Raw genomic sequence first — 27,989 nt, 5'->3', positions numbered from 1 at the left:
ACACGACTCTGACCTGGAAAACTGAGAAACTGTGAAACAGTTTGAACGACTTTATTCATAAATCGGATGTTTAATGGATGTTTAAAGTAAAAAGCGTGAGTGTAGCTTCACAGGTTAGACGAGAAAGACCGGTTCAAATTCTTTCTGTGAATAGAAAAAGGAATAAGAATGCGAGTCAAAGTGAAAGAGAGAGAACAACAACAGACTGGTGGAGCTGCATACCACTCTCTCTCTCTCTCTCACTTCCATGTTTTCATTTGTCCTCTTCTTTCAGAGGACACCCCGCGTTGCGTCCCACAGTCTCATTGCCGAGCAGTTTCCCGTCCACAGAGTCCGTCATTATCCTGCGAAATCCTCTGAAAATAAACTCCACACTTCTAGTGTTGCACGTTAACAATCCTCTGAAAACTCCCAAGTGGTTTAAAGTCCATTCAAGGTAGAAAAGAATTAGTAATAAAAAATCACCACAGTTCATCGTCCGTCTTATGTACAATCATCTCATGGCACGTTTTTCTTTCTTTTTTTTTTTTCTTTTTTTTAGAAAAAGTCATATTTCACGTTTCGTTTCGCTTTGGTTTGATCTTTAGATTTGGCTGCTACTGTTCCACAGTCTGTCCTCGCATCTTCGATGCAGAGGATCTTAGTTTGGTTGCGTGTACATTCGTCGGTCTGTAATCCTAATCCATGCTTCTCATTCAAAGGGCTGTTGAGATTTGTGTGTGAATTTACGAGGACCTGATTTTTCCCCGTTGATTGTGAACAGGAGTGTGAAGATAGTGGTGGACGACTGTTTGCGTTCCTCCGGAACGTTGAAGATTGCACCAGTGTCTCTGTGAATGTTCGATTTTTATTCTCTTAAAGGAGAGTAAGGAAGACGAATCAAGTCTTTTTTTTTTTCCCCCGTCACCACCTCCTCCATGTTTTATTCAAACCCCCAAAAGCCTTCTGTCCTTCGGTGAATCCTTCAAAGCAAACATTGCGGCCAAACTTATTTCCATCCAACAAATATTCCAAAGGCCCCTCGCTCATTGTCTTAAGCCCCGCCCATTTGTCCCTCCATCATCCAATCTGATGTGTTTTTGTGTTTTTCCTTCCGTCCCTTCCTCTCTCAAAGGTCCAGGCGGAAGGCGCCGAAGTAGCTGGAGGAGTCATCGGCGTTGACCATGGTGGGAGAAGAGACGGAGACGAAGAGCTCGTCGCCGGCTCTCAGTTCGAATAATCCTCCCTGGTAAACGGAGTGAAGGGCGTATTCTGCGTCTGGAGCCCAGCACTTTGTTCCCACGCCCTTCAGCAGCTGAGGAAACCCAGACACACGGAGTCAACATGAAGGTAAGAAGACGCTGGATTGACTTCGTTTTTGCTGTTCAGTACTTTTGCGAAAGGCGAGTCGTACCTGTATGGGGCTTGGGTACGAGGTTTTCTTGTAGACGCACTGCACCAGCTGATGGCTGACGCTGCGCTGGTCTCCGTCACTTGCTGCTGGAGATGGATAACGGAAATACACCTGGAGACAGGGAGGGACAGACGCACGTTTACAGCCACACCCTCAGCCAATAACGATGTTAACGATTTATCTGAAGCTACAGTGTGATCACCTGTGAGTACAGGTAGTACCGCCCGTCCTGAGGCACTCGCAGCTTCCCATTGGACAGAGTCATGTTGTGCAGGTGAGCTCCAAAGCTCTGATTGGCCCATGAGCGGACCACATGACGACAGGACTGGTGGAGACCCGGAGTCGGGATCGGGTAGGGAGGGAAACCTGTCAAAGACAAAGAGCACATTTATTTACAAATGAATAGACTGAGAAAAAATACAGACGTGGAGAGAGACACAGGGATTACGGCGAACAGGCGTCTGATTACGATGAGCAGGCACCAGATTGCGACGAGAGGGCATTGGATTGCGACAATTATCATGAGCAGGCACCAGATTACGTCGAGCAGGCGTCAGATTACGACGATTACAATAAAATGGTGTCAGATTGCAACAAGCAGGTGTGGGACTACGATGAGCAGGTGCTGGATTGCGTAAAAATTGCGACAAGCAGGTGCCGGATTACAGCGAGCAAGGCTTCGGATTACAGCGAGCGGGCGTCGGATTGCAACGAGCAGGTATCGGATTATAGCGAGCAGGTGTCGGATTGCGGCGAGCAGGCGTCAGATTACAGCGAGCAAGCGTCGGATTACAGCGAGCAAGCGTCGGATTGCATTGGATTACGACGAGCAGGTGTCAGAACGATGAGCAGGTGTCGGATTGCTACAGATTACAACGAGCAGGTGTCAGAATATGATGAGCAGGTGTCGGATCGTGACAGATTCCAACAAGCAGGTGTCATATTACGACGAGCAGGTGTCAGATTGCGACAGATTACGACGAGCAGGTGTCAGATTGCGACAGATTACAACAAGCAGGCGTCGGATCACGATGAGCAGAGTGTACAGCAGCTGGTCCTCATGAGCGATAAAATGGCGGCTGTTATGTTTGCACACGGTCGTAACCTTTTAAAACCACCTCGTTATTCAGCATCAAAGACATTTTTCATAGAGTTATAACAGCTGTATATGAAGTGGACACCTTCTATTTCTGCTTTAGGATCACAGGGAAGGTAAAGATAAAATAAAGTAGGATATCATGTTTTATTTTTTATATTTTTATGTCTCAGTCACATTCCACAGAAAACCTCAGTGATGTTAGAGCCTGCAGCTGTCGGGAAATCTGGATTAAAGCTCAGGTTATTGACGTTTAATCTACATTGATCCTGTTTTCCATGGATGGGATTATTGATCACGGCTGTGTTTAACAGAAAGATTACGCTGAGGTCACATTTAGGATCAGCGTCAGTCAAAATGAATCAAAAACATCCAGATTAACACACTCAGATTATGTGGTGGGAGTTCAACTGGACTCTAATTGACCTTTAACCCGGCAGGCTCACAGAAGAGAAGAGAGCGGAGATAAAAACATGTGAAAACAAGACCAGAGACTGAATGTATGCTGAGTCATTTTAAAGAATGAATGGCTAAAAACCAGCTGAGGTGAGGATTATCGCCACCTAGTGGGGTGGAGTCAGACACGGTTTGTTTACTGAGACAAAGACAGAAGAAAGTGAACAACGATTACTTTAATTATTTAATTATCGTGCAATTATTGTTTCAATTATACTGTAATTATTATCTGTCAACAATGGAGTGTGTGTGTGTGTGTGTGTGGGGTTAATCTGACACGCTATTGTTTCCTTCACATTAGTTTGATAATGTTTCAATAGACAAAACATCAAAGGTCAAGACCTGAGTTCCTTAACGTCCAACTTCCTTATGAGAAATCCAGAGCGTGTGAACCTCGCCCTAACTTCCTCCTCTGAACACACATGCACGCACGCACACACACACACACACACACACACACACACACACACACACACACACACACACACACACACAGCTCGTCCTTTAACAATTAATCAGGATTCTCAACACTCTGTTGTTTGTTTGCCAGTTTTCATAATTTCAGAGATTATACGGTCTGGTTAACGCGCACACACACGCACACATGGAAAAACACATTCCAGCTTTACCACTTTTATACACACACATGCACTGAATTACTCTAATCTGTGACGCTCTAATAAAAGTCTGATACACATCGTTCACTCGGTCTGTCGGCTTTAAAAAAGCTCTTACTGTAAAGACACAAACACACACAGACACACACACACAGGCACATACACATACATACTCTTTGTATCTGATATAATTTAAAAAAGCAGCAACAGACTGAGTTGTTTATAATCTCAGCCTATCCTTAAATCAAATATTATGGGATATATCTACTTCATTTAAGGTATTTTAGCTGCGTCTTCTCTAAGGCTCAACAGTAATGGAAGATTGAAAGAAAATCCCAAATTCATATTAAAGCTTTGGACAAAGATAAAAAGATAATCGAGGCAATTTGAAAACATTTTAGGGATTTTTCCCTCTGAGTTACCGTCGGCAACAGCAGGTCCTGGTACCTCTACTCAGATGTTTCTGTAAATCCATCACTGATGCTCTGCACGTCATTTTTATAAGATAATCACACTCTTCAAGAACCATGAGACACAAGAACCATGAGACACAGGAACCATGAGACACAAGGAACCATGAGACACAGGAACCATGAGACTTACAGGAACCATGAGACACAAGGAACCATGAGACACAGAACCATGAGACACAGGAACAGGGGCAGGAACCATGAGACACAAGGAACCATGAGACACAGGAACCATGAAACACAGGAGCGGACACAAGGAACCAGACACAAGAACCATGAGACACAAATGAGACAAGGACCATAGACAAAGGACCGGGCTAGGTCCAGGAACCCACAGGAACCATGAACAGAGACCAGGAAACATGAGACACAAGGACCATGAGCCAAGACCATGAGGCACAGGCCAGGCAGAGACACAAGGACCATGAGACACAAAGAACCATGAGACACAAAACATGAGACACAAGGACCATGAGACACAGGAACCATGTAATAAGACACAAGGACCATGAGACACAGGAACCATGAGACACAGGAACCATGAGACACAAGGACCATGAGACACATAAACTGTGAGACACAGGAACCGTGAGACACAAGACACTGATTAAAGACAGAATGTCCTCACCTGAAGAGCTGGTGTCTCTGAGAGTCAGGTGAGCTGACGGCCTCTGGGCCACCGAGGTCATGAACTTTGACCCCGAGTTGTTAAAAGGGCGAGGCATGGTTCTCGCTTCTGAGGGAGGGAGGGAGAGAGAGAGAGTGAGTTTATAAATGACACTGTCTGTGTGTGTGTGTGTCTCAGTAGGTGTCTGTGTGTGTGTGTCAGTCTCACCTATGAAGGTCTGTTTGGAGATGATATTCTCCGTCACCTGTGGAAACATGTGAGAACAAACATGAGATAGAGAATAAACAGGAGATTCTTGCGTTCATAAACATTTGCATTAATTCTTATTTATACAATATCTACGATATCTACGATATCTACATCACATGTGCACGTCTTTATCTCACTGTGAGACAGACTTTTCCAACAGGAAAGTGACGTTTGTAAAGCGCTCACTCTCCCACACCAAAGTCCATAGAGAAAATCAGTGATTTTAACATCACAGCACACAGGAGTTGTTGATCCACTGCTGCCTCCATCACTCAGTCCAAATGTCTTATTTTGTCACTTCGGCCTTTGAAATATTTATTTCAGACATTCCTCAGTGACAAAAAGTGACCACAAGAGGCAGCAGTGGACCAGCAGCTCCTGTGTCCCCGGGAGCTAAAATCACTGATTTTCTCTATGAGGTTTGGTGTGGGAGAGTGAGCGCTTTACAAAACGTCCGTTTCCTGTTGGAAAAGTCTGTCTCACAGTGAGATAAAGACGTGAGCGCGCGACACGAGTCTTTAGTGGTGAGGTAAGTGGCTGAAGCCGTCGCTGTGGTCCGTTCTTCATGAAACCGAACTGTAAAACTGTCTGAGCAGCATAACTCACAGCGTTAAAGGTCAGATTCTGGGTGACATTTTTAATGATGTAGGTTTTTTGTTGCTGTGGACTCAGGAGTGAACACAGAGGTTTGTTCTCAGGTTTAATCAACAGTCACTGGTGACGCGGTTTGCCCTAAGTTCCCTGAAGCAAGGCACCGAGCCCCCAGTGGTATAAATCTCCCTGATTAACTTTCTTTAAAACGTCACTTAATCCTGAATATGATTAATGGCCCCGCTGTTTTTAGAGCCCGTCCAGCTACGACTGCGCTGTTGTTCTTGGCAGCGTTCCTGTCTCTCCTGCACCGAGCGCTCAGCTCCAGCTACAAATTGGAGTTGATGGTTGTGGGTTAGGTATACGTGAAACACCAGCGGGGGGGCGGGACAGGGGGGGTTGTGTTTGTCCTACAGCGACGTCCTCCTCGTTTCAGTCCAAGTGTGGCGTGCTTTTCCCTCAAGCCCCCGCGTTCCTCCAAGTCCTGCGAGCAGAAAATTACCCCCGCGCTAAACCACACACACTTAAATAACGGGGGAAGGGGGGAGGGAGAAAATTGCCAACAGACTCTTTGGTCTGCGTGCGAACAGGAGGCGGAACGAAAGGACGACGCTGCAACGCTCAGGCGTCCAGACGACGTTCTGTGTGTGAACGCTGTGCAGTGACAGAGTTCCACGCCCGCTCGCAGGACGTGCAGCGTTTGCTTTCTCTCCATCTGGTTCTGATTGAATCCAAAAGTTACTCAACGATCCTGGAGTTCAGTGTTTAAAATGCTCAGGACAAGCGTCTCGTGTCAGAGCTGCTTTAAAGACTTCATGCCTCTGTTGTTTGGATGAACTCTGTGGTCTTCCTGTGTTAGATGTTTGGCTCCTCCCCCTCCTCGTTCATGCTCTCCACCTTCATCTCTTCTTTATTATGGATGCTTTTTTTAAAGGTCTGTGCCTTTGAAGACGCGTCTGTCGTTATTTTTTATTGGCTACAGGAAGTTTTGGTTTCTTCAACAGGAGATGAGTTCAAACCTCTCTTCACCTGTGTTTACTGTGGATCTGACCTGTGGATCTGAGGCCTGTTGATCTGATGACCTGTGGATCTGAGGCCTGTGGATTTGATGACCTGTGGATGACCTGTGCCTGTGGATCTGACCTGTGGATCTGAGGCCTGATGGATCTGATGACCTGTGGATCTGAGGCCTGTGGATCTGATGACCTGTGGATCTGAGGCCTGTGATGGATCTGATGACCTGTGGATCTGAGGCCTGTGGATCTGATGACCTGTGGATCGGGGATGCCTGTGGATCTGATGACCTGTGGATCTGAGGCCTGTGGATCTGATGACCTGTGGATCTGATGACCTGTGGATCTGAGGCCTGTGGATCTGATGACCTGTGGATCTGAGGCCTGTGGATCTGATGACCTGTGGATCTGAGGCCTGGATCTGATGACCTGTGGATCTGAGGCCAGTGGATCTGATGACCTGTGGATCTGAGGCCTGTGGATCTGATGACCTGTGGATCCTGACCTGTGGATCTGAGGCCTGTGGATGGGTGGATCTGATGACCTGTGGATCTGGATGATCCTGGAGCCTGTGGATCTGATGACCTCTGTGGGTCTGAGGCCTGTGGATCTGATGACTTGTGGATCTGATGACCTGTGTATCTGTGGCCTGTCTTTACATGAGACTCACTGCTGTGGTGATTTGTTTTTGTAGAGACCTCCTGGTCTGGAGTCGGACAGCACGTCTGTTTCTGACAGGTTCTGGCGGGTTCTGATGGGTTCTGGCGGGTTATAATGGGTTCTGGCAGGTTTCATGTTCAGAATCCTCACCACAGCAGAGAGTTTGTCGACATGAGGTCATGGTTATCCAGATTTCCGATCATTTCCTGGAGCTCTGGACTCCAGCTACATCCAGAACTCTTTAAACGATCGCCCCTTTAAAGACAGGAAGGTTACAAAGGTCACGGGCTAAGTGTATGGCATGCAGCCCTGGGGTCACAGCGATGACCTCTGACAGTGACAACATCTTTGAAATGTGGTCTGTGTTCCACTGAGGAGAAGCAGAAGCAACTGGTTGTTGTTATTGATCACATGTCAGTGTTGGGAAGCAGTAAATAATAATAATAAATAAATAATGTCACTTTAATCACACCCTGCTGCTTCTCTGTCAACGACAACTAACTCATGTTTATGTGTCGGGGCGGCGGTCACGTGACGCTTTCATCATCAAAAGGGGCGGAGCTCAAGTCCTCGTTAAAGGCCGTCACTTTGTTTCCACTGATGTGACAAATCACTGAGCTGTGTGTGTGTGTGTGTGTGAAAACCCTTGACAGATGGAGCACAAACCTTGTGTTTGTGTTCTCTAAAGACTGATGGTGTGTCTTAAATGTGGGTCAGTGATGAATCAGTCAGTCGTGTCTTTGTTTAAAAACACATCAGAGTCACAGAGACGATAGAAATCCATCCAACAACGTTTAAAACGCTTCAATCATGACTGAAGCCACAGATCTGAGATATTTCGCTCGATTTTTTATAAAAGGAGCAGAAGGTCGTCATCGTTCAAAGATGGAATCATCTCCAGATAACTTAAATATGTTGTTGCATATTTGGCTCAGGTCAAAGTGAATACCTGCCTGTCAACAGTCTGTCAACTACAACAAGGACTTCTTTTTGTTTCTCCTCTCCAGAACTCCCCCGACTCAGAGCTGTAACGGATAATCCCCGTGGAAAACCCGACCTCAGGTAAATCTCTGCGCACACGTCTGCTGTAATCAGGTTTCCTAAAATTAAATTCAGGAAACGTCGTCTCCTTTCACATAAAGACTGGAACTAATCACTGAAGCTTGTTATTGTTTCTGCCTTAAACTTCTGTTTTAAAGCTGTAAACTAGACAGTCTACGACACATGATCACGTCTTTGTAACAGTGTCGATCGACCGAACGTCCGAACCTCGCAGAGATCCGTTCTGACTGGTTCTCCGCCCAGTTAGTCCCGCCCCCTAACATTCCCGTAAAGTTTTGATTCTTTTGACCAAACGTCTTCACAGTCCTCGTCTGCGACGGACATTTTCCCGGCATCGTCCTCGTCCGTCCCGTCAGCGTGAACACTGTCCTCTTGTCTCGCTGGGACTTTTCCTGATTTTCACCCCGGGGACAGATTCTTAATAAAAACCTGATCAAACAAACACTTTGTTGACTAACGTAGCTACAAAGAAACTCTCTCCGTCTTTAAACTCGAGCTCGAAGCCAAAGAGTTGACTAGTTTAAACAATGTTTGGTTTGTAAAAAAAAAAGACACAGCAGAGATTGTGTGTGTGTGTCATGTTCACGAGATAAGCCTGTCTGTCTGTCTGTCTGTCTGTCTCCTTACACGCTCCTGTGTAACGCTGACTTGTTCCGTGGACGTGAAGACATTGTGTCCACGCCCTGACCAGTGGTCACAACAGTCCACATGTCATCACGGTTTGACACGTGAACAAAGACTCCGTGACCTTTGATAAGAGCGCGGCGATACAAAGTCACCGCGTTGTCTTGACTTTCATTGTCGTTCTTGTACAACGTAACATTTACGCATGATCTCCACGTCACATCTGAGCGTATACTGTAACTCTTTCTCTGTTCATGTATTCTTTTCCTCTGACCTTCACCTCTTTCATCACACACTCATCGGTCACGCCTGTGCATTTATCTCATCATCATCATCATCATCTTCTTCTTCAACATCTTCATCAATCACTGCCTGGGTCAGTTTAATACTGTGTGTGTGTGTGTGTGTGTTTGTGTTTGATGATCAGTTCCAGCAGTTCAGCTCTCCTCCTCCTCCTCCTCATTCTCCTTCTTCATCTCTCTTTCTTTTTTATTAGTGCCTCCATTCTTATCCTCCCGCTCCTCCCTCACTCTCCACCGTCATCACTTGTCACGTTGTGTTTGATAAAAGCAGCGTTTAAAAAAACGCGAATCAAATCCAAACATCTGCTGTGAGCTTCTGTCAGATTCACGGCTGTCAGAGGAAATTCTGCCAAACAACGAAAGCAGCAGCAGCAGTAGCAGCAGTAGCAGCAGTAGCAGCAGTATCAGCAGCAGCAGAAGCAGTAGCAGTAGTAGCAGCAGCAGCAGTAGCAGTCAGATTAATGTTTATAGATTAATATCATTGTACCTCGTCAGATTAATGTTTATAGATAAATGTCATTGTACCTCGTCAGATTAATGTTTATAGATAAATGTCATTGTACCTCGTCAGATTAATGTTTATAGATAATATCGTTTGCCTTTCGTCAGATTAATGTTTATAGATTAATCATTGTACCTGGTCAGATTAATGTTAATGAATTAGCGATGTTGTACATAAATCAGATTAATGTTTATAGATTAAGATCATTGTACCTCGTCAGATTAATGTTTATGAATTACGTAATTTTACGCAGATTAATGTTTTATAGATTAGCGTCATTGTACCTCGTCGAATTAATTTTTATATATTAATATCATTGTACCTCGTCATATTAATGTTTATAGATTAATATCATTGTAACTCGTCAGATTAATGTTTATAGATTAATATCATTGTACCTCGTCAGATTAATGTTTATAGATTAACGTCATTTTACCTGGTCATATTAATGTTTATAGATTAACGTCATTTTACCTGGTCAGATTAATGTTTATAGATTAACGTCATTGTACCTCGTCAGATTAATGTTTATAGATTAACGTCATTGTACCTCGTCAGATTAATGTTTATAGATTAAGATCATTGTACCTCGTCAGATTAATGTTTATAGATTAACGTCATTGTACCTCGTCAGATTAATGTTTATAGATTGTCAGATGATCTTGAGGATTTGTTTCCTAAAATTTGATGATGATGACGACGATGATGATGATGTCGGACTGTGAGGAAGAGTCTCGGCTGTTTTTCTGCTGAGTCATTAAACAAGAAGAGAGCGTGACCTTGATGTGTCATGGTTTGTTGACGCCGCTCACTTTTATTATTGAAAACATCTTCTAATAACTCGAGTTAACGCTGAGACCAAAGATCTGGATCTGAACCAAAACTTCAACAACACATTTGTCTTCCACAGTCTAGTGCTGCTCTCGCGCGCACACGCACGCGATCTGTAACCATGGTAACAACTACATGTCACAGACAAACTTAAAGGGACAGTTGTTGTCGTTTAAGGAGCGAAAAGCACAACTTTAAACATCACTTTTGAACCTTTTTTGAACGGTTACCTTGGAGATGTACGCTTTGATGCCTTCAGCCAGTTTGATACACGGTTCTCCAAAGAGCTGAGCCAGCTGCTCTGGGATGTCCTGGTCTTTGTCCAGAGCGTTGAGTAAACTCAGACATTTGAGCTCCTCAGTGACGCCCTGACTGCGCACCTACACACACACACACACAGAGAAGAGTTAAACCACATGTATAAAAGTCATTTTCACTGCAGTCACGAGTCAAATTAAGAGCTTATTTATATCATTATTATTATTATTATATATATAGTATTAGCAGTTGTTTTTAAATGACATGTGAATAAATGCATAAAAACAAACACATTTGTATGAAGTGTGTTTATATAACATGTCAAATAAATCAGTATGTTCTCAAATATTGACATTGTTTCCAATCATCAAACATAAACACACACACACACACTCATCAAAAACAAACTAATTTGTGATGACTCGTCGTAAAATATTTGCTGACATCATCATCTGTCACTCAACGAAACACTTTGATTTCAACTTCCATCGATACATTGATTATATTTGATTTTCCCTGTTGATAACTGAAACGTTTCCATGGTTACAGTCAAACAGAGACAAAGTGATGACACCACAACAGAAAGCACAAACATGTGGCGGTAAAAACAGATGAACACATGAATATTTGTGACATGTTGTTCCTCTCGTTCACGTTCACTCGCAAATCTATTTGTTTCTTGCTGTCCTCGGGACGCGAGTGAGTGTGGACGTCTCTGATGTCCAACATGGAGACTGAAACCACCTCAGATGTAATCAAAGCTCATGTTAGTGAAACACGACGCCCGATGTAACAACGGAACATCTGTAATCACAATGTTTCACTGGTCTGAGCAGGAGCAGTACCATGGGAACTGTGTGTGTGTGCGTGTGCGTGTGCGTGCGCGTGCGTGTGCGCGTCACGCTCTGAAGGCTGTGATAACGAGCTCCGATGAACACTCCTCCACTCTCTGTGCTCTTTATTAATGTCTTTCCGCTTGACGCTCGTTCTCTAATTAAACTCTTTTGTTTTCTTTCTCATTATCGTCCTGTGATGATGTTGATGTTTGATGCATGAGCAGATACTGTGTGTGTGTGTGTGTGTGTGTGCGTGTGTGTGTGTGTGCGTGTGGACAGGAGGTTAAACGCAGCCACATGTCAAACAGTCTCAACATGTTTTCCAGATCCCTGAAAAGAATGACTCAGGTTCTTCACTGGACTCACATTCAGTGATGAGTCATGTTTAGCGGGAGAATAATTACACGTCATTGTTTCAGTCGCTGCAGGGTTTAAAAAAAAAAATGTAAATGTTGTGCAAGTTTCAAACCTGAGTGTGGCGTCTGCACGACGACGTGTCAGCGACTGACTCTTTTATTGATGTGATATCTTTACTGCTGACAGTGCAGTCTCAGCACGCACACACACACACACACACACTGATAAAAACACACTCCTGTTTTTATGGTTCTGCTCCAAAGATTCATCCTTATTGAGTGTGTGCGTGTGTGCGTGCGTGTGCGTGCAGGAGGTTTGAACAGGACTAGACGTGTTTGATTTGTGATAGAATTGAGTTCACATGAGACACACACACACACACACACACAGTTAATCAGTTAGCTCTGCAGTGTAAAGACAAACGCAGACCACGTGGTTCTGTCTCCCGTTCATCGTCTCGTTCCCTCGTCGCTGCAGGCTGAGACGCCGCTCCGTCACAGCCGTGCGCTCCTCTCGCTCGTCTAACTGGACGTTTATGTTCCGCCGTTTCCTGGAAACCTTCACGTTTCTCGCCGAGTTGTCGTCTGAGAGGCGGGAGAGCGGCGGTTTTCAGGGCCAGTACAGACTCGCTCGCCTCCACAGACGAGGGGAACTCGGCCTTTTCAATCGTTACAAAAACCCCGCGAGCACAGAGCTGGAACTGCTCCACAGCCCTCTCCTCCTCCTCCTCCTCCTCCTCTCTGTTTTCCTTCTGCCAAACTCTCCCTTTTTTAGTCAAATCCCTTAACTGTAAAACTGGCTCCATCATCTATCTTTACAGGAAGCGGTTACACCCCGATGATTCAACATTTAACAAATCAATAAGCAGAGAAATCGTTTCTAATGACTTTTTCATTCCAAAGAAGAAAAAAATTAAAAAGAAGACTTGACCTATGACCTTTGCACCTCTCTCTCTGTCCCCGGAGCGACATATTTCCTTTGCTTTGACGTTGATAACGTGCGTTTGGCTCGGCGGCGAGTGAACACATGCTAAAACCATCAGTAACACACGAGCTGACGTCATCCTCCGCCGTGCTGTTCAACTCAGAGCACAGCAAACACACACAGGTGTCACACAGTTAAATAGGACTTTATTTAAAGAAAAACACACAACAAACAAACAAACAAACAAACAAACAAAGAAGAAGAAGAAGAAGAAGAAGTCCTGGAAAATATCAGCCAAAAATGTCCTGCTTCTCATTATTAGATGAAACAGCTCTGGAGTTTGTTATTATTCAAATGTGAAGGACGGCATCAGCAGGACAGTGTCCAGAACATGTAGGAGACGAGGGGCGGAGCCTGACTTAAGGACACGCCCGCTCGCCTGCTGTATGATAGTCTTTTACAGTTTCACTGACTGTTGATGTCAAACTTTAATGATTTACTGTGAGACTGTTCAACACACACACACACACACATTAAGACAAACACTGCACATGCACACACACACATTAAGACAAACACACACACAGACACACATTAAGACAAACACACACACACAGACACATGCACATGCACACACACACACATTAAGACAAGCACGCACACAGACATGCACATACACACACACATTAAGACAAACACACGCACGCACACAGACACGCACATGCACACACACACATTAAGACAAACACACACACACACATGCACACACACACACACAGATATGCACATGCAACAAACATTTAACACATACACATATTAAGACAACACACATGCACACACACACACACACACATACAGACACATGCACACACACACAAAGACAAACACATGCACACACAAACACATGCACACACACACACACAGATATGCACACACAAATATGACAAACACATGCACATGCACACAAACATTATGACAAACACATGCACATGCACACACACATTAAGACAAACACACACACAGCACATGCACACACACACACACATTAAGATAACATGCACACACAGACACAGACAGACACGCACATGCGCACACACATAGACGCACATGCGCACACACATGCACACATGCACACACACACATAGATGCACAGTCTTTGTGTGATTCTTTTTTTTCAGTGAGGACTCTGGCTGGTCCTCACATTCTGACATCCCATAAAATATCTTTTTCAGGGTAAAACCTGGTTTTAGGGTTAGAATTAGGTTAGTGTTGGGGTAAAGGTTAGGGTTCGAGGCTGGGGAATGCATTATGTCAATGAATGTCCTCACTATGAATTCAGTGTGTGTGTGTGTGTGTGTGTGTGTGTGTGTGTACCAAGGTTTCAGCTGTTATTTAGCCCTTTCTTTCTCTCTTTGTCTGTTTCATAGCAGAGCAGTGAAAGTGACCTGGAGCACAGCCAAGTCTTTTGTTTGTCCCCTACACACACACACACACACACACACACACACACACATACACACACGCACGCACACACACACACTCATTTTTAATCTGTGCATAAAAACCAGCAAACGAGTCACAAACAGCACAAACGCTGAGGATAAAGTAAACATCACATAACAGAGTCGACCTCAGGTCACTGATTTACTCACAACCTTCACTTAAACCTGAAACACGTCAAACCGTGTGTGTGTGTGTGTGTGTGTGTGTGTGTGTGTGTGAGAGAGTAAGAATCCGCGTTGCCATGGCGACAGGAGAGGTGCGTTTTCCGTGCGTTTCGGGTCTGAACACAAGCTCACACACTCTCGCTCCACAACCTCTGACCCGCCGGATTAGAGTTACGCGGCTGCGCTCTCCTCTTCCTAATCCCTTTAAATTAGAGATTTGGACTGTGCCAAGAATTCCCAGACCAACACACACACACGCACACACACACAGACACACACGTGGTTGTGGTAGCAAAGTGGTCCTCTGAGAGATTCTTTTTCAGGTTTTGGTGTCCAGTGAGGGCCACACACACACACACACACACACACACACACACACACACACACACACACACACACACACACACACACACACACAGGGTGGAACAGTGAAGCATTGTTTGCAGCTTCCTGAGTCTGAATCAGAATCACAGGAGCGATGTCAGCCCAGACCCTTCCTCTGTGTGTGTGTGTGTGTGTGTTTAAATTTCATGACATTCAGCCTGGATTCATTTAGACTTGACGGCTTTTCTCTAAAACTCCTGTGACTCAGCAGGAAATTCACTCTGTCATTTATTTTAAAGGATGAAATCAACGTCACGAGGGTCGTTACGTCAAAATCTCGCTCCGCTTTTCGCTCTCGATCGCGACTCTCACGCCTCTTTGATCTTCATTTTCACTGCGATGGTGAAGAGGAGGTTAAAAATGAGATTAACTTAATCTGACAGACGCGGTTTAGCTGCTGCTGCTGCTGAGTCAGCAGGTGAAGACCTTGTTAGATCAGCTCTTTGGTTTTTGAAGGACGTGAGACGAAACCCAGAAAAACAAAATAAACAGAAATGACTCAAGAGACAGAAAATGTGGCTTCATCCACAATAATAAAATAAATTCTGCAGTAAAAACGTCTGCGTTTGAAAAAACTGAGTGTGGTTTTGTTTTTACCTGCACTCAACAAAGGAATTTATTTACTTTCACTTCTGTTGTATCTGAAACTTAAACACCTGCAGAGAAACAACCTGACCGACTGGTCATGTGACATGTTCTCAGGAGTTCTCAGGTGTGTTTTCAGGAGTTTTCAGGTGTGTTTTCAGGAGTTTTCAGCTGTGTTCTCAGGTGTTTGCAGGTGTGTTCTCAGGTGTTTTCAGGAGTTTTCAGGTGTTCTCAGGTGTGCTCTCAGGTATTTTCAGGAGTTTTCAGGAGTTTTCAGGTGTGTTCTCAGGTGTTTTCAGGTGTGTTCTCAGGGGTTTTCAGGTGTGTTCTCAGGTGTTCAGTTATGTTCTCAGGTGTGTTCTCAGGTATTCTCAGGTGTTTTGAGGTGTTCTCAGGTGTTTTCAGGAGTTTTCAGGTGTGTTCTCAGGTGTTTGCAGGTGTGTTCTCGGGTGTTTTCAGGAGTTTTCAGGTGTTCTCAGGTGTGTTCTTAGGTATTTTCAGGAGTTTTCAGGTGTGTTTTCAGGAGTTTTCAGGTGTGTTTAGGTGGTAGGTGTGTTCTCAGGTGTTTTCAGGAGTTTTCAGGTGTTCTCAGGTGTGTTCTTAGGTATTTTCAGGAGTTTCAGGTGTGTTCTCAGGTGTTTTCAGGTGTGTGGAGTTTTCAGGTGTGTTCTCAGGTGTTTCAGTTATGTTCTCAGGTGTGTTCTCAGGTGTTTCCATTTCGTTCTCAGGTGTGTTCTCAAGTGTGTTCTCAGTGTGTTCTTTTCAGGTGTGTTCTCAGGAGTTTTCAGGTGTGTTCTCAGGTGTTTCAGTTATGTTCTCAGGTGTGTTCTCAAGTGTGTTCTCAGGTGTTTTGAGGTGTTTTCAGGTGTTCTCAGGTGTGTTTTCAGGAGTTTTCAGGAGTTTGTGTGTGTGTGTCAGTGTGCATGTGTGTGTGCGTGTGTGTGTGATTACACACGTGTTGGTGACGGCGTCCACAGCTCGTCACCACTCCCAGTGTTCGCGTGTGGAACTATGACCTCTCTTTGTCAGTATTGCTGTTTTGGACGGTGTCCAGTTTAAATAAAGTTTAAAGACATACAAAAGCTGGGAGGAGCCGCTGCCTGCACTCGTTTCTTTCTGTCTTTATTTCTTTCTTTCTCGTAACTTCCTCGTCGTATAAAACAATAGCCGTGCAGATAAAAGCGGCAGTAAAGATCAGAGAGATAAAGAGTCAGACTTTGACTTCAGAGAAGTCGCCACATACTTTCCCTTTAGTTAAGTTAAGGTTAAGTTAAGTTCTGCTTGTCATCACACAGAGAAGGAAAGGAAAGAAAAAGAAGGAGGTAGTGAAAGAAACAAGGTCAGGACTTTCCTGTTTCTCTGTCACCTGTTCACGCACGCACACACACACACGCAAGGAAACTCACTCATTTTTAACCAACAATGATTAATCTTAATCTCAATCTTCATCTGCAGACACGAAGATAAGTGGCTGCAAGTGAGATTAACACAAACACACTAAACCAAACTAGAGTTATTCACCAGGAAGCAGCTGAAGATAAATAAACACCAGAGCTGAAGAGAATGTGATCAGACTGGAGCGACACCGATTCATGTGTTCATGTGTTCATGTGTTTACTGGCTCACAGTGTCACAGCGCATTATTATGGGATATTAAAGGTCATAAAAAGGAGACAAGAGTTAGTGTTTGAGATGATTTATAATCTGAGTTCTGTGTGTGTCAGGAGCAGTAGTTCTCACAGAGTCCTCAGATTAAAGACTCAGATTAAATCTGTCGGGTAATTTTCAGACCGATTCAGATCGGTCTGGTCCTGAATGGCGCAGCATGTTCACAGGAGTCATCGAAGCGTCTCGTGTGTTGTGAAGCGCGTTGCGTCACAGATTCCAGCTTAAACGCCAGAGAACCTGTTTGTGATGTGAGCTCGTGGGATTATAAACAAACACCGTCAGCACTGTGAGAATCTGAAGCAGCTGCTGAAGTTTCTCCACTTCTGATTGACAACTTCACCGCTCGTATCAGTTTCTCTTTCTTCAAATGCCTCTCCTCGTCCAGTGAGGAAACACAGATTATATCTCAGATTATGACGTCAGTGACGTGTCAGGTTTTTTTGTTTTTTTTTTAACCTCAGTTTGGACAAACACAATCAGGATCTTTTTTGTTGTGAAGAAACTTGAAAATGACAAAGCCATAAAGGAACATCTGTTAATCTGATAAAACCCAGATTTAATCTGAGCACCAGCGTGTGACGCAGGGAACTGTTGGACTAGAATGGAAAACAGAAACATGTTTAAACTCCGTCTCCGAAAAACTGAGCCCTGGAATTGAGATGTTTTTTTAAATCCAGTCGGCGAGGATTAACCTCTGTCAGAAACGATGACTCATCACAACACAGACCTCAGAATAATCAGTTTGGCCATTGTTGCGTCCAAAGTCTCATTTGGTCTTGGCCTGCGAGCGTTTCCGTGCCAACCGTGTGTTTTCTTAACCTCGTTTGGCTCAAACTGCTCACAGACACAACGTCTGCGCGCTGTTTGACACTTTCATCATTTCTGCTCTCTTCTAGTTAAAGGTTTCGACATCAGCGGCGGCCGACGGAGCCAAATCCAGGCTTAATCCAGGCTAAATCCAGGCTTCAGTGAGCGACCACGCACAAGCTTCTAACCAGGTTCTGAAGGTGCAGGAACTCTCTGTGCTTTTATGATTCTTTTATGATTCTCTTATGATTCTTTTACGATTCTCTTATGATTCTCTTATGATTCTCTTATGATTCTTTTATGATTCTCTTATGATTCTTTTACGATTCTGCCACCAAACAACAAAGTCTCACTCTGACGAGGTTCATGTCAGGATTAGGATTAACGAGGATGAGGAGGAAGAAAAGGAGGGATGGAAAACAGAAAGTAGAGGGAGAGAAAAGAGAGACTGTATGTGTGTGAGTGTGTCTGTGTGCGTGAGTGAATGAGTGTGTGTGTGTGTGTGAGTGAGTGAATGTGTGTTTTCAGTTATTATCAGTGGCTGTAAATGAGAGCTGACAGAGGAGTGTGTTGTTAGTGTTCACAGTCAAAACACTGATAACACACACACACACACATGCGCGTTCATGTTGTTCATAAGTGGGGCTGATGAATTGATGAAAGAATCTGAAGGAATCAAACGACTCAGCAATTTATGAAGGAAAAAGTGCTGTTTAAACAGTGATGAAAGAGTGAAGTGACTTCAGCTGTTAATCACTTTGACCTTCAGTGAACATGAAGTGAGTGAACGAGTGAATGAATGTTTTCGATATCACAATGTTTTGGAAAGAGTTTTTTTTTTTGTTTTTTTTAAACAAATGACATCATCAGCCGAGCTAAAGAGAAACAGCTGATCAACAGTATTGTGTGTTTGTAACATGGTGAAGCTTTAATAGTCGTCAGAATCCTAACATTAACCACTTTACATCATCATCATTATTATTTTCTTACAAAGACAAAAAGAGTTTAACAAAATAGCTCACTTATTCATACGTTTGTATGACGCATACTTCACTGCTTCATGTGTGTGAAAACATGAAAACTTTTCCAGGAACCGTGAATGAACTCATGTGAGATGTAGACACTCGTTTAGATCTGATTTAAATCTGAATTCTCTGCAGTTTGGATTCATTTCTTCATCAAAGAGAAGTGAATTTCCTTCTTCACGCTCTGTCCTTAACTCCTCCTCCTCCTCCTCCTCCCTCTCTGGTTGCTCCTGCTCACTCAAACCTCTGCTCTCATTCTTGGACTTTATTGTGAAATAACTTAAATTTAAATGTTTCCAAATGCGAAGGTGAAACAGGGAAATATCAGTGAAACGACAGTGAAACGACAGTGAAACGACAGTCAAACAGCAGTGAAACGACAGTGAAAAGCTCTAAACTCACATCATTCTTCTCACACATAATAAAAGAGTCGTACGGAAGTGTCCAACAACAACAACGTATATGAAATATGTGCAGTGTTTTTATTTCAGAATAAAAGTTTTATTGTGGTTGTTAAATTATACACACGAATAGATCATGTGTGTCCACGTTACAAAAACTCAACTTCTAGTCCATGTCATCGATTTATGATTTAATGTGGACATTGATGTAACAACACAACGTCCTCGCTCATATGAGACACATGAGACACATGTCTCCCATCACATAAAAGCTCAACCTCTTCTTCACTTTCTATACATTTATCATCTCAGTGTTTGACTTTACCACTTTAACCACAGTGTGTGTGTGTGTGTGTGCGTGCATGTGTGTGTCTGTGTGTGTGTGACGTTGTACAGGTTTGGTCCAGTGTAAAAGAACCAAACTAAATGAACGTGTGAAACGTTTTGGCCCAATCAAACGAGTCCACCGAACTATCCCGGTGTTTCCTTCACTCATTCATCAGCACTTTATAACCATGTTGACTGAGCACACACACACACACAGCTGTAACCACATTCTAAAGAACATTCCAACGTGAGAACGCAAATATCCTGTTTTCATGTGTCAAGCTGTGTGTGTGTGTGAAACATAAGGTTTCACTCGCATTCTGCGTGAACACATTAATAATCTCCATATTTCTGCTCGTCCAGCTTCACTCTTTCATTTTTCATCATCTTCAAATCTTAAATCTCTCTGACGTGAATTCACCATGTCATCTGACGTGAATTTGCCATGTCAATTGGCAGGAATTAGCCATGTCTTCTGATGTGAAAATTCACCACGTCATTATTTGTCCCGTCATCTGACGTGAATTCACCATGTCATCTGATGTGCATTCGCCACGTCATCTGGCATGAATTCACCATGTCATCTGATGTAAAAATTCACCACATCATCTGACATGAATTCCCCATGTCATCTGATGTGAATTCACCATGTCATCTGACGTGAATTCACCACATCTGATGTGAATTCACCACGTCATCTCACGTGAATTCACCATGTCATCTGATGTAAAAATTCCCCACATCATCTGACATGAATTCCCCCATGTCATCTGACGTGAATTCACCACATCTGATGTGAATTCACTACATCTCACGTGAATTCACCACGTCATCTCACGTGAATTCACCATGTCATCTGATTAGAATTCACAACGCCATCTGGTGTGAATTCACCATGTCATCTGACGTGAAAATTCACCACATTATCTGACGTCAATTCACCACGTCATCTGACGGGAATTCACCACTTCATCTGACGTGAATCCCTCACACCTTAAAAAATACATAGAGATTGAGAAAAGACAGAAATTTAAACGGTCAGATCATCAACACGTTCTGGTGATGAAGCAAACCAAACACTTTAGACACACACACGCACACACACGCACACGCACTCACGCACACACCCACCCACACAAACACGCACGTACACAATGACGCCCTAAAGCTGACTGTAACTCGATTCTGAAATGTGGACGAGGAGCAAAACACACAGTGACCTGCAGAGAGTGTGTGTGTGTGTGTGTGTGCGTGTGTGTGTGTGTGTAATATGCGTGCGTGCTTGTGCGTGTGTGTGTGTGTGTATTTTGGCAGCAAGTTTGCTGTGTGAAGTTTATATTAGTAGTTTCAAATTAAATCTAAATATTAGTGGTGAAGGATTTGATTTTACTCCAAACTGACGACGGTGAACAAACACACACGCGCTCACCTGTGTGTGTGTGTGCGTGTGTGTGTGCGTGTGTGAGGAGGTAAAGGTTCACACCGTCGCTCTGCTCACGTTCTCTGCGACTGAATTTAAAAACACAAAAGAAAGCAGCAAACAACAACAGCTGAGATGATGTCAGGGCCACGTCATGTCATCATGTGGCCTGCGGGTGAAGGTGTGAACACGCTAACAACACGGCTCGTGTTTGAATCTGGCACAGGGAGCGTGTGACGGCGAGAGCAGGAAATAAGTAAATAAATAAATACATTTTAAAAGTTTGACTGTAGAAAAATGACGAAGTTTGAATGTAAACACAACAATGAAACCTGACTCTCCCGCGCCCCCTACAGGCTACAGTGTCATGTCAGCTGCTGCCTTATAGGACTGACATCATGTATGATGACGATGCAGGTTCATCATACAGTAACCAGGTTACCATGGTTACAGGACACTCGAAGCGGCCAGAACCTCAACATCACGTCCTCTCTGTCCTGCAATCTGCTGTCCCGCCATTAGATGTCACTCATTCTCACACACTGGACCTTTAAATCTGTACATTTGATCTCATTCACACGTTTCCATGGAGACGCAGTTGTCCAGTCGTCACAGCAACAGTCGCTGTCTGTAAATTTGACGACAGAGAAATCCAACGCGTGACTACACAAAACCAGAGAACAGAAGGTTTTTAACAAAATAAAAGACAAACACAAGAGGGTTAGGAATCCAGGGGACCACACACACACACACACACACACACACACTGAGTACATTGTTGCCTGTAAGGTTGAGTCACAGCTGTGAACCCAAACAATGATAAAAGAGCAGCTGTCCAAGAAATAGAATTTAAATCACACACACACACACACACACAGAGTTGATAATAAACATAATATTCATGTTCATGTTTCTCATGTTTATCTCTTTATATCGTTTATCAGTTTTATTTTTTAAAGTAAAAGCACTGACGTGTTTGAATGAATGTTATTTTTGTGCCGAGTCGTTAGTTTTATAAAGAAAACCGTTTATGTCACTGCGACAGAGGTCACACCAGAGGTCACACGAGCGCGACAGAGGTCACACCAGAGGTCACACGAGCGCGACAGAGGTCACACCAGAGGTCACACGAGCACGACAGAGGTCACACCGAGGCATGGCAAGAGTCACACTAGAGGTCACCAGAGGTCCTGAGCCACGACCCAGAGGTCACCAGAGAGTCACACCAGAGGGTCTGCAGGCTTGCGACAAAAAGGGAGTCCACACAAGCCTGGCGAGGAGAGGTCACACAATTGGGAGAGTCACGCGTACGCTGAAGATTGCTGAGGTTTCCTCATTTTATACTGTGTAAATTGTGTGTATTATTATTAATGTGGTGTGTGTGTAAGCTGTTTTCATTCAGACTGAGACAAAAAGACAAAAGACACACTGAACAATGAGAATGTGGTAGAAAGAGATCATACACACACACACACACACACACACACACACACACCAGTCTGTTTCCAGAATAAAAATAACTGAGAAGCAGGGAATCCCCCTCACACACACACACGCAGACACACACACACACACAAACACACACACAGCTGTGTGTTTTTGAGAAAAACATTTTTTCCAGTTTGACTTGAACACATTAACAAAAGTCCCGAGTCATTAATGATGTCATCAGCAAACGTCTGTGTCACATATTTAAGACTTTACTTTAACTCTCTGATCTCGTCACAACTCGACAACCAACGTGACTCGACACAAGACACTGACACACACAGTTGTGTTGTCGGTCCACTGCTGCCTCCATCAGTAAATAAAGCGCTCACTCTCCCACACCAAACCCCATAGAGAAAATCAGTGATTTTAACATCACAGCACACACGAGTTGTTGATCCACTGCTGTCTCCGTCACTCAGTCCAAATGTCTTATTTTGTCACTTCGGCATTTGAAATATTTATTTTAGACATTCCTCAGTGACACAAAGTGACCACACGAGGCAGCAGTGGACCAGCAGCTCCTGTGTCCCCGTGAGCTAAAATCACTGGTTTTCTCTATGAGGTTTGGTGTGGGAGAGTGAGCGCTTTACTAACTTCACTGTCCTGTTGGAAACGTCTGTCTCACAGAAAAAGACGTGGACATGCAGCGTCTCAGTCTGACTCTCAACAGACAAAGTTTTCTCTGCAGGTGAGACTTTCATGATAACGACAACAACAACAACAACAACGGTGGATGGAGTTTAGTAAAAGTGGAGACGCTTTAATCCTGTTTCTGTGGATTAAAGTGGATTAAATGAAAGGACAGGAGACGCAGACAGACACCTCTGCTCTCAACAACATCTGTAACATCTGCAACAAATGACTCCAGCATGTTCCTTTATGGATGTCCCTGAACCTGCTGCTGCTTCTGTCTCTGACACTGTCTGACTGTTGTCTCTGACACAGTCTGACTGTTGTCTCTGACTGTTGTCTCTGACACAGTCTGACTGTTGTCTCTGACTGTCTCAGACTATCTCTGACTGTCTCAGACTATCTCTGATTGTCTCTGACTGTCTCAGACTATCTCTGACTGTCTCTGGCTGTTGTCTCAGACTGTCTCTGATTGTCTCTGAATCTCTCAGATTGTCTCTGACTGTTGTCTCAGACTGTCTCTGATTGTCCCAGACTGTCTCTGACTGTTGTTTCAGACTGTCTCTGATTGTCTCTGCTTGTCCTAGACTGTCTCTAACTGTCTCTGATTGTCCCAGACTTTCTCTGACTGTCTGTGACTGTTGTCTCAAAGCTTCATCCTAATTTGTCCCCAGACTGTCTGTGACTGTTGTCTCAAACTGTCCCTGATTGTCCCAGACTGTCTCTGACTGTTGTCTCAGACTGTCCCTGATTGTCCCACACTGTCTCTGACTGTTGTCCCAGACTGTCTCAGATTGTCTCTTGTCTCTCACACAGAACAACTGCCCATAAATGCAGGACACTTGCTGACATCACACTTTAGAAAAGACACGTTTCTGTTTCTGTGCGTAAAACCAAACTTGTCTCCCCCACGCGCGCGCCCACACACACACACACACACACACGGAGGAAGTTTGCAGCTCTTACCTCTGATATGGACATGTTCAGGTAGACAAAGAGTCCGGTGGTGGAGGCGATCTGCAGAACCACCACCACGATCACCACCATGGCCACCCACATCTTTGACGGCGCCTCTTTGCGTCCAGAACCTCTGGGTCCGTCTGTCGGAACCATCATGTACGTGGTGGACTCGCTGCTGACGGATCTGAAGTAATCCTGGTGCTGCTGCTGCTGCTGCTGTGCGCTCAGAGCCATGACATTCCCGACGCATGAGGAGAGCGCAGAGGAAAACCGAACCGACGCACGACTCCCACCGAACAACCGAACAACCGACGGACCGAACAATGAGAATGACCCAGTTAGAGCTCCATGACTTCAACTCCAGCGGGAGAAGAAGAAGAAGAAGAAGAAGAAGGAGTGGAGGAAGAGGAGGAGAAGGAGGAGGTCAGAGAGTGGACGCGTCCATGACTGAAGAAGTGAGGGAGAGTCTGAGGGGCAGGACTAACCTATTCTCTCTCTCTCTGTCTCGCTCTCTCTCTGTCTCGCTCTCTCTCTGTCTCTCTCTCTCTCTGTCTCGCTCTCTCTCTGTCTCGCTCTCTCTCTGTCTCTCTCTCTCTCTCTCTGTGTAAAAGTGTTTTATACAAAACATCATTTTTTCATGATTTAAACAAAGTGAAGTTTCTGCTGAAAATCGTTTTATTGTTGAACATGAACATGTTCAAATCCTCTACACAACATTATAATATATTATGAATAATTACAATGTTATAATATAGTATAATACAATAACACTGTGTTTAGCAAATACAAATAAAAAAACTGTAAAAAAAGGACAAATTTTAAAGGATTGTTTTACATTTTAATTTACTCTGAATAAAAGCTCAAAAATAATATATAAAGGTTAAAGTAATAACGACATTAAAACAAACAAAAACATCTTTAAATTAAAAGAAAAATCAAAATAAAACAAGAGCAGATAATAAAAGAAATGAGTAATAATGTTTTTTGTTTTTACAGATCTTTGTTATTGTTTGTTTGGTGGCGTGTTGTTCTCAGCCTCATCAACAGACGGCGCTGTTGCTTTGTCTTATTTTCGACCGTTTATTAAATTCAAATTCAATCAAAGTCGAATTACTGTTCAGGATTCTTTCATCAAAAAGTCAAGAATTGATTTCCTGCTTCTTAGATAAGAGGATTTACTGCTCTCGTGATAAAACAATGAGGATGATGAGGATGATGATGATGAAACATTATTTCCTCTTAGTCAAACAAAATAAATCCACAGTTTTCTGACAATCAACGGCAGGTTTATTAAATTAAATTAAATTAAATTAAATTAAATTAAATGAAATCATCTATGTTCAGTCACTTCATATTCAAACAAATTAAAAACGAGGATGAATCGTGTTCCTCCTGAACTCTGTGTGGATCTGGGATCGACTGCTTCTGTCTCCACACGTGGCTGAGCTCGTTTATCTCAACTTTGTTCGAGTTCAGTCCGAATTAAATATTTAAAAACGCGTCAGAGCTGTGAGAGGAAAGGAGGGAAGAGGAGAGGAGAGAAGACAATAAGGAGGAGCTGAAGGTTTGTTTAGAGTTGAGTTTTAAACATCTGCCTCCTGGTTCTCCTCCTGGCTTTTCTCCTGGTTCTCCTCCTGGTTCTTCTCCTGTTCTCCTCCTGATTCTTCTCCTGGTTCTTCTCCTGGTTCTTCTGTTCTCCTCCCTGATTCTTCTCCTGGTTCTTCTCCTGGTTCTTCTCCTGGTTCTCCTCTGATTCTTCTCCTGGTTCTCCTCCTGATTCTTCTCCTGGTTCGCCTCCTGGTTCTCCTCCTGGTTTTTCTCCTGGTTCTCTTCCTGATTCTTCTCCTGGTTCTCTCATCTCCTCTCTGGAGGCTGTAGATGTACACGCTTCGCTTCCTGTGGTTGATAGACTTCACACCACGTCATTAACTCACGTCTTTCCAGACCAGAGTCCAGTTTCTTGGTTTACGGACTGAGTTTGCAGTGACCAGCAAACCGCACCCATGACACACAGGACCAGGACCAGCAGCTCCTAAACTGTCCCTTCAAACAAAGTGACTGTAGGAGGAAGATCAAGTACCTGGAAAAGAAAACCATGGACCAGGAACTGTCTCGTACTGTGGAACCTCCCACGTTTAAACCCGCTGGTTTAAATTTAGAAGCGAGGGATGAAAGACGAGTTGTTTCCACTTCCCTCACAGAAGTGTTTATTCTGTACTTGACAGTGTTTTGGTTTTGGACTCAGGTTCTTCCTGGACCACAGTGAAATCTCTTCATGAGGTTTGAAAGAGGACAATATGTTGGAAACAATATGGATCGTTCTGTGACACAGACATTTCAAATTTGTCAAAGGTTTCGTCAAATCACTTTGGTGCTTTTTTTCCTGCTTGAGTCCAAAGTCTTCAGCATCTGTTTGAAATTCACCACAGAAAACGTTCTCCAGAGCTGGAGGACGTGTTTGGCTGTGTTGAAGTCCTACTCCATGTGACGTCCGTCTCTCTGGAGACTAACAAAGCCTGCGGTCAGTTTGGATTTAGAGTGGTTTCAGTGAATTCCAGTTGGGACATGTTCAGACCAAGAAAATATGTCTTTAACTTCCCCCGAAACAAAGAGCAGAAAAGTGGATTATGATGACGACGTTATGTCGAAATCAGAAGGAGCGTGCAGAGACAGAGCGGAAACCCAGGCTCCGTCAGACACAGGTTTAATTGAATCAAATGTTCGGCTCCATATTTGGTTGATGAATAATTACATTTTGTCTTTATGTTGCGTTTCCATGGTAGAGAAACAAAAAAAATAACAACTGCTCTCTCTTTGCTGTCTGTGCAGATTTATGTTCTCAGAGTCGGGCGCCAACGTTGCTCCATAAAACTGACTGATCGCTGTTCAGCAGTCCTGGAACATTGTTCGACACCACACCTGAAGATGGATCGCTGTCACTCCCGAGACAAATGTCTGATCTTTCAGGAAAAATCCACAGCTGCTGCTTCTTTGCTGTTCATGTTCAGAAGTGGAAGCTGCTCACAGGAGTTTGGTCCGGTCACGTTTTCACTGTAAATGTTTCGACGTCGTGTCAGTGGGGATCTGCGTCCACACTAACGCGGCAGATGATCTGCGTCCACACTAATGCGGCAGGTGATCTGCGTCCACACTAACGCGGCAGGTGATCTGCGTCCACACTATGCGGGTGATCTCGTCCACACTGCTTACGACGGAGTCTGCGCACACTCTTGTGACACTAACGCCGCAGGTGATCTGGGCGCTAGCCGACGGGTGATCGCTACAAGCGGCATGTGATCTCGTCCACACTAGCAGCGGTGCGTGATCTGCATCCACACTACGCGGCAGGTGATCTGCGTCCCGTAGCGTGGCAGGTGCATCTGCGTCCGCCAGCGCGGCAGGTGATCGCGTCCGCTCGCGGCATGTGATCTCGCCACACAGCGACGGTAGTGATCTCGCGTCCACACTAGCGCAGCGATCCTCGCACTAAACGGTGCATCTGCGCCTCTAGCTGCAGTTGATCTCGTCCACACTAACGGCAGACGATTGATCCACACTACGGCGCAGCAGATGATCTGCTCCTAAGCGGCGGATGTCTGGTCCCACACTAACGTGGCAGGTGATCTGCGTCCACACTACGTGGCAGTTGATCTCCCACTAACACGGCAGATGATCTGCGTCCACACTAACGTGGCAGGTGATCTGCGTCCACACTAACGCGGCAGGTGATCTGCGTCCACACTAACGTGGCAGAT

The 27,989-nt window shown here is 44.2% G+C and overlaps 1 protein-coding gene and 1 long non-coding RNA gene across 2 annotated transcripts; one reads left to right on the top strand and one right to left on the bottom strand.

Annotated features, from left to right (window-relative positions):
* Nucleotides 1-35: 35 nt before the first annotated feature.
* tnfsf10l (TNF superfamily member 10, like) lies at nucleotides 36-24,711 on the bottom strand. The gene is made up of 7 exons (XM_044021443.1): nucleotides 24,241-24,711; nucleotides 10,725-10,874; nucleotides 4,868-4,904; nucleotides 4,661-4,768; nucleotides 1,596-1,759; nucleotides 1,394-1,504; nucleotides 36-1,294 (listed from the first exon to the last, which is right to left on the bottom strand). Exons 1-7 carry the CDS (start codon nucleotides 24,466-24,468, stop codon nucleotides 1,109-1,111), a joined length of 984 nt encoding a protein of 327 aa, XP_043877378.1. The 5' UTR covers nucleotides 24,469-24,711; the 3' UTR covers nucleotides 36-1,108.
* Nucleotides 1,199-27,414, top strand: LOC122766516. Its single transcript, XR_006360078.1, has 4 exons — nucleotides 1,199-1,329; nucleotides 8,181-8,235; nucleotides 18,070-18,180; nucleotides 27,064-27,414. It is a non-coding gene; the product is annotated as an uncharacterized LOC122766516 (long non-coding RNA).
* Nucleotides 27,415-27,989: the final 575 nt, after the last annotated feature.

Source organism: Solea senegalensis, linkage group LG3 (genome assembly GCF_019176455.1).
Source record: "Solea senegalensis isolate Sse05_10M linkage group LG3, IFAPA_SoseM_1, whole genome shotgun sequence".
Lineage (NCBI taxonomy): Eukaryota > Metazoa > Chordata > Actinopteri > Pleuronectiformes > Soleidae > Solea > Solea senegalensis.
The sequence above is the reverse complement of the archived record's forward strand: the minus strand, read 5'-3'. Positions and strand labels throughout refer to the sequence as shown.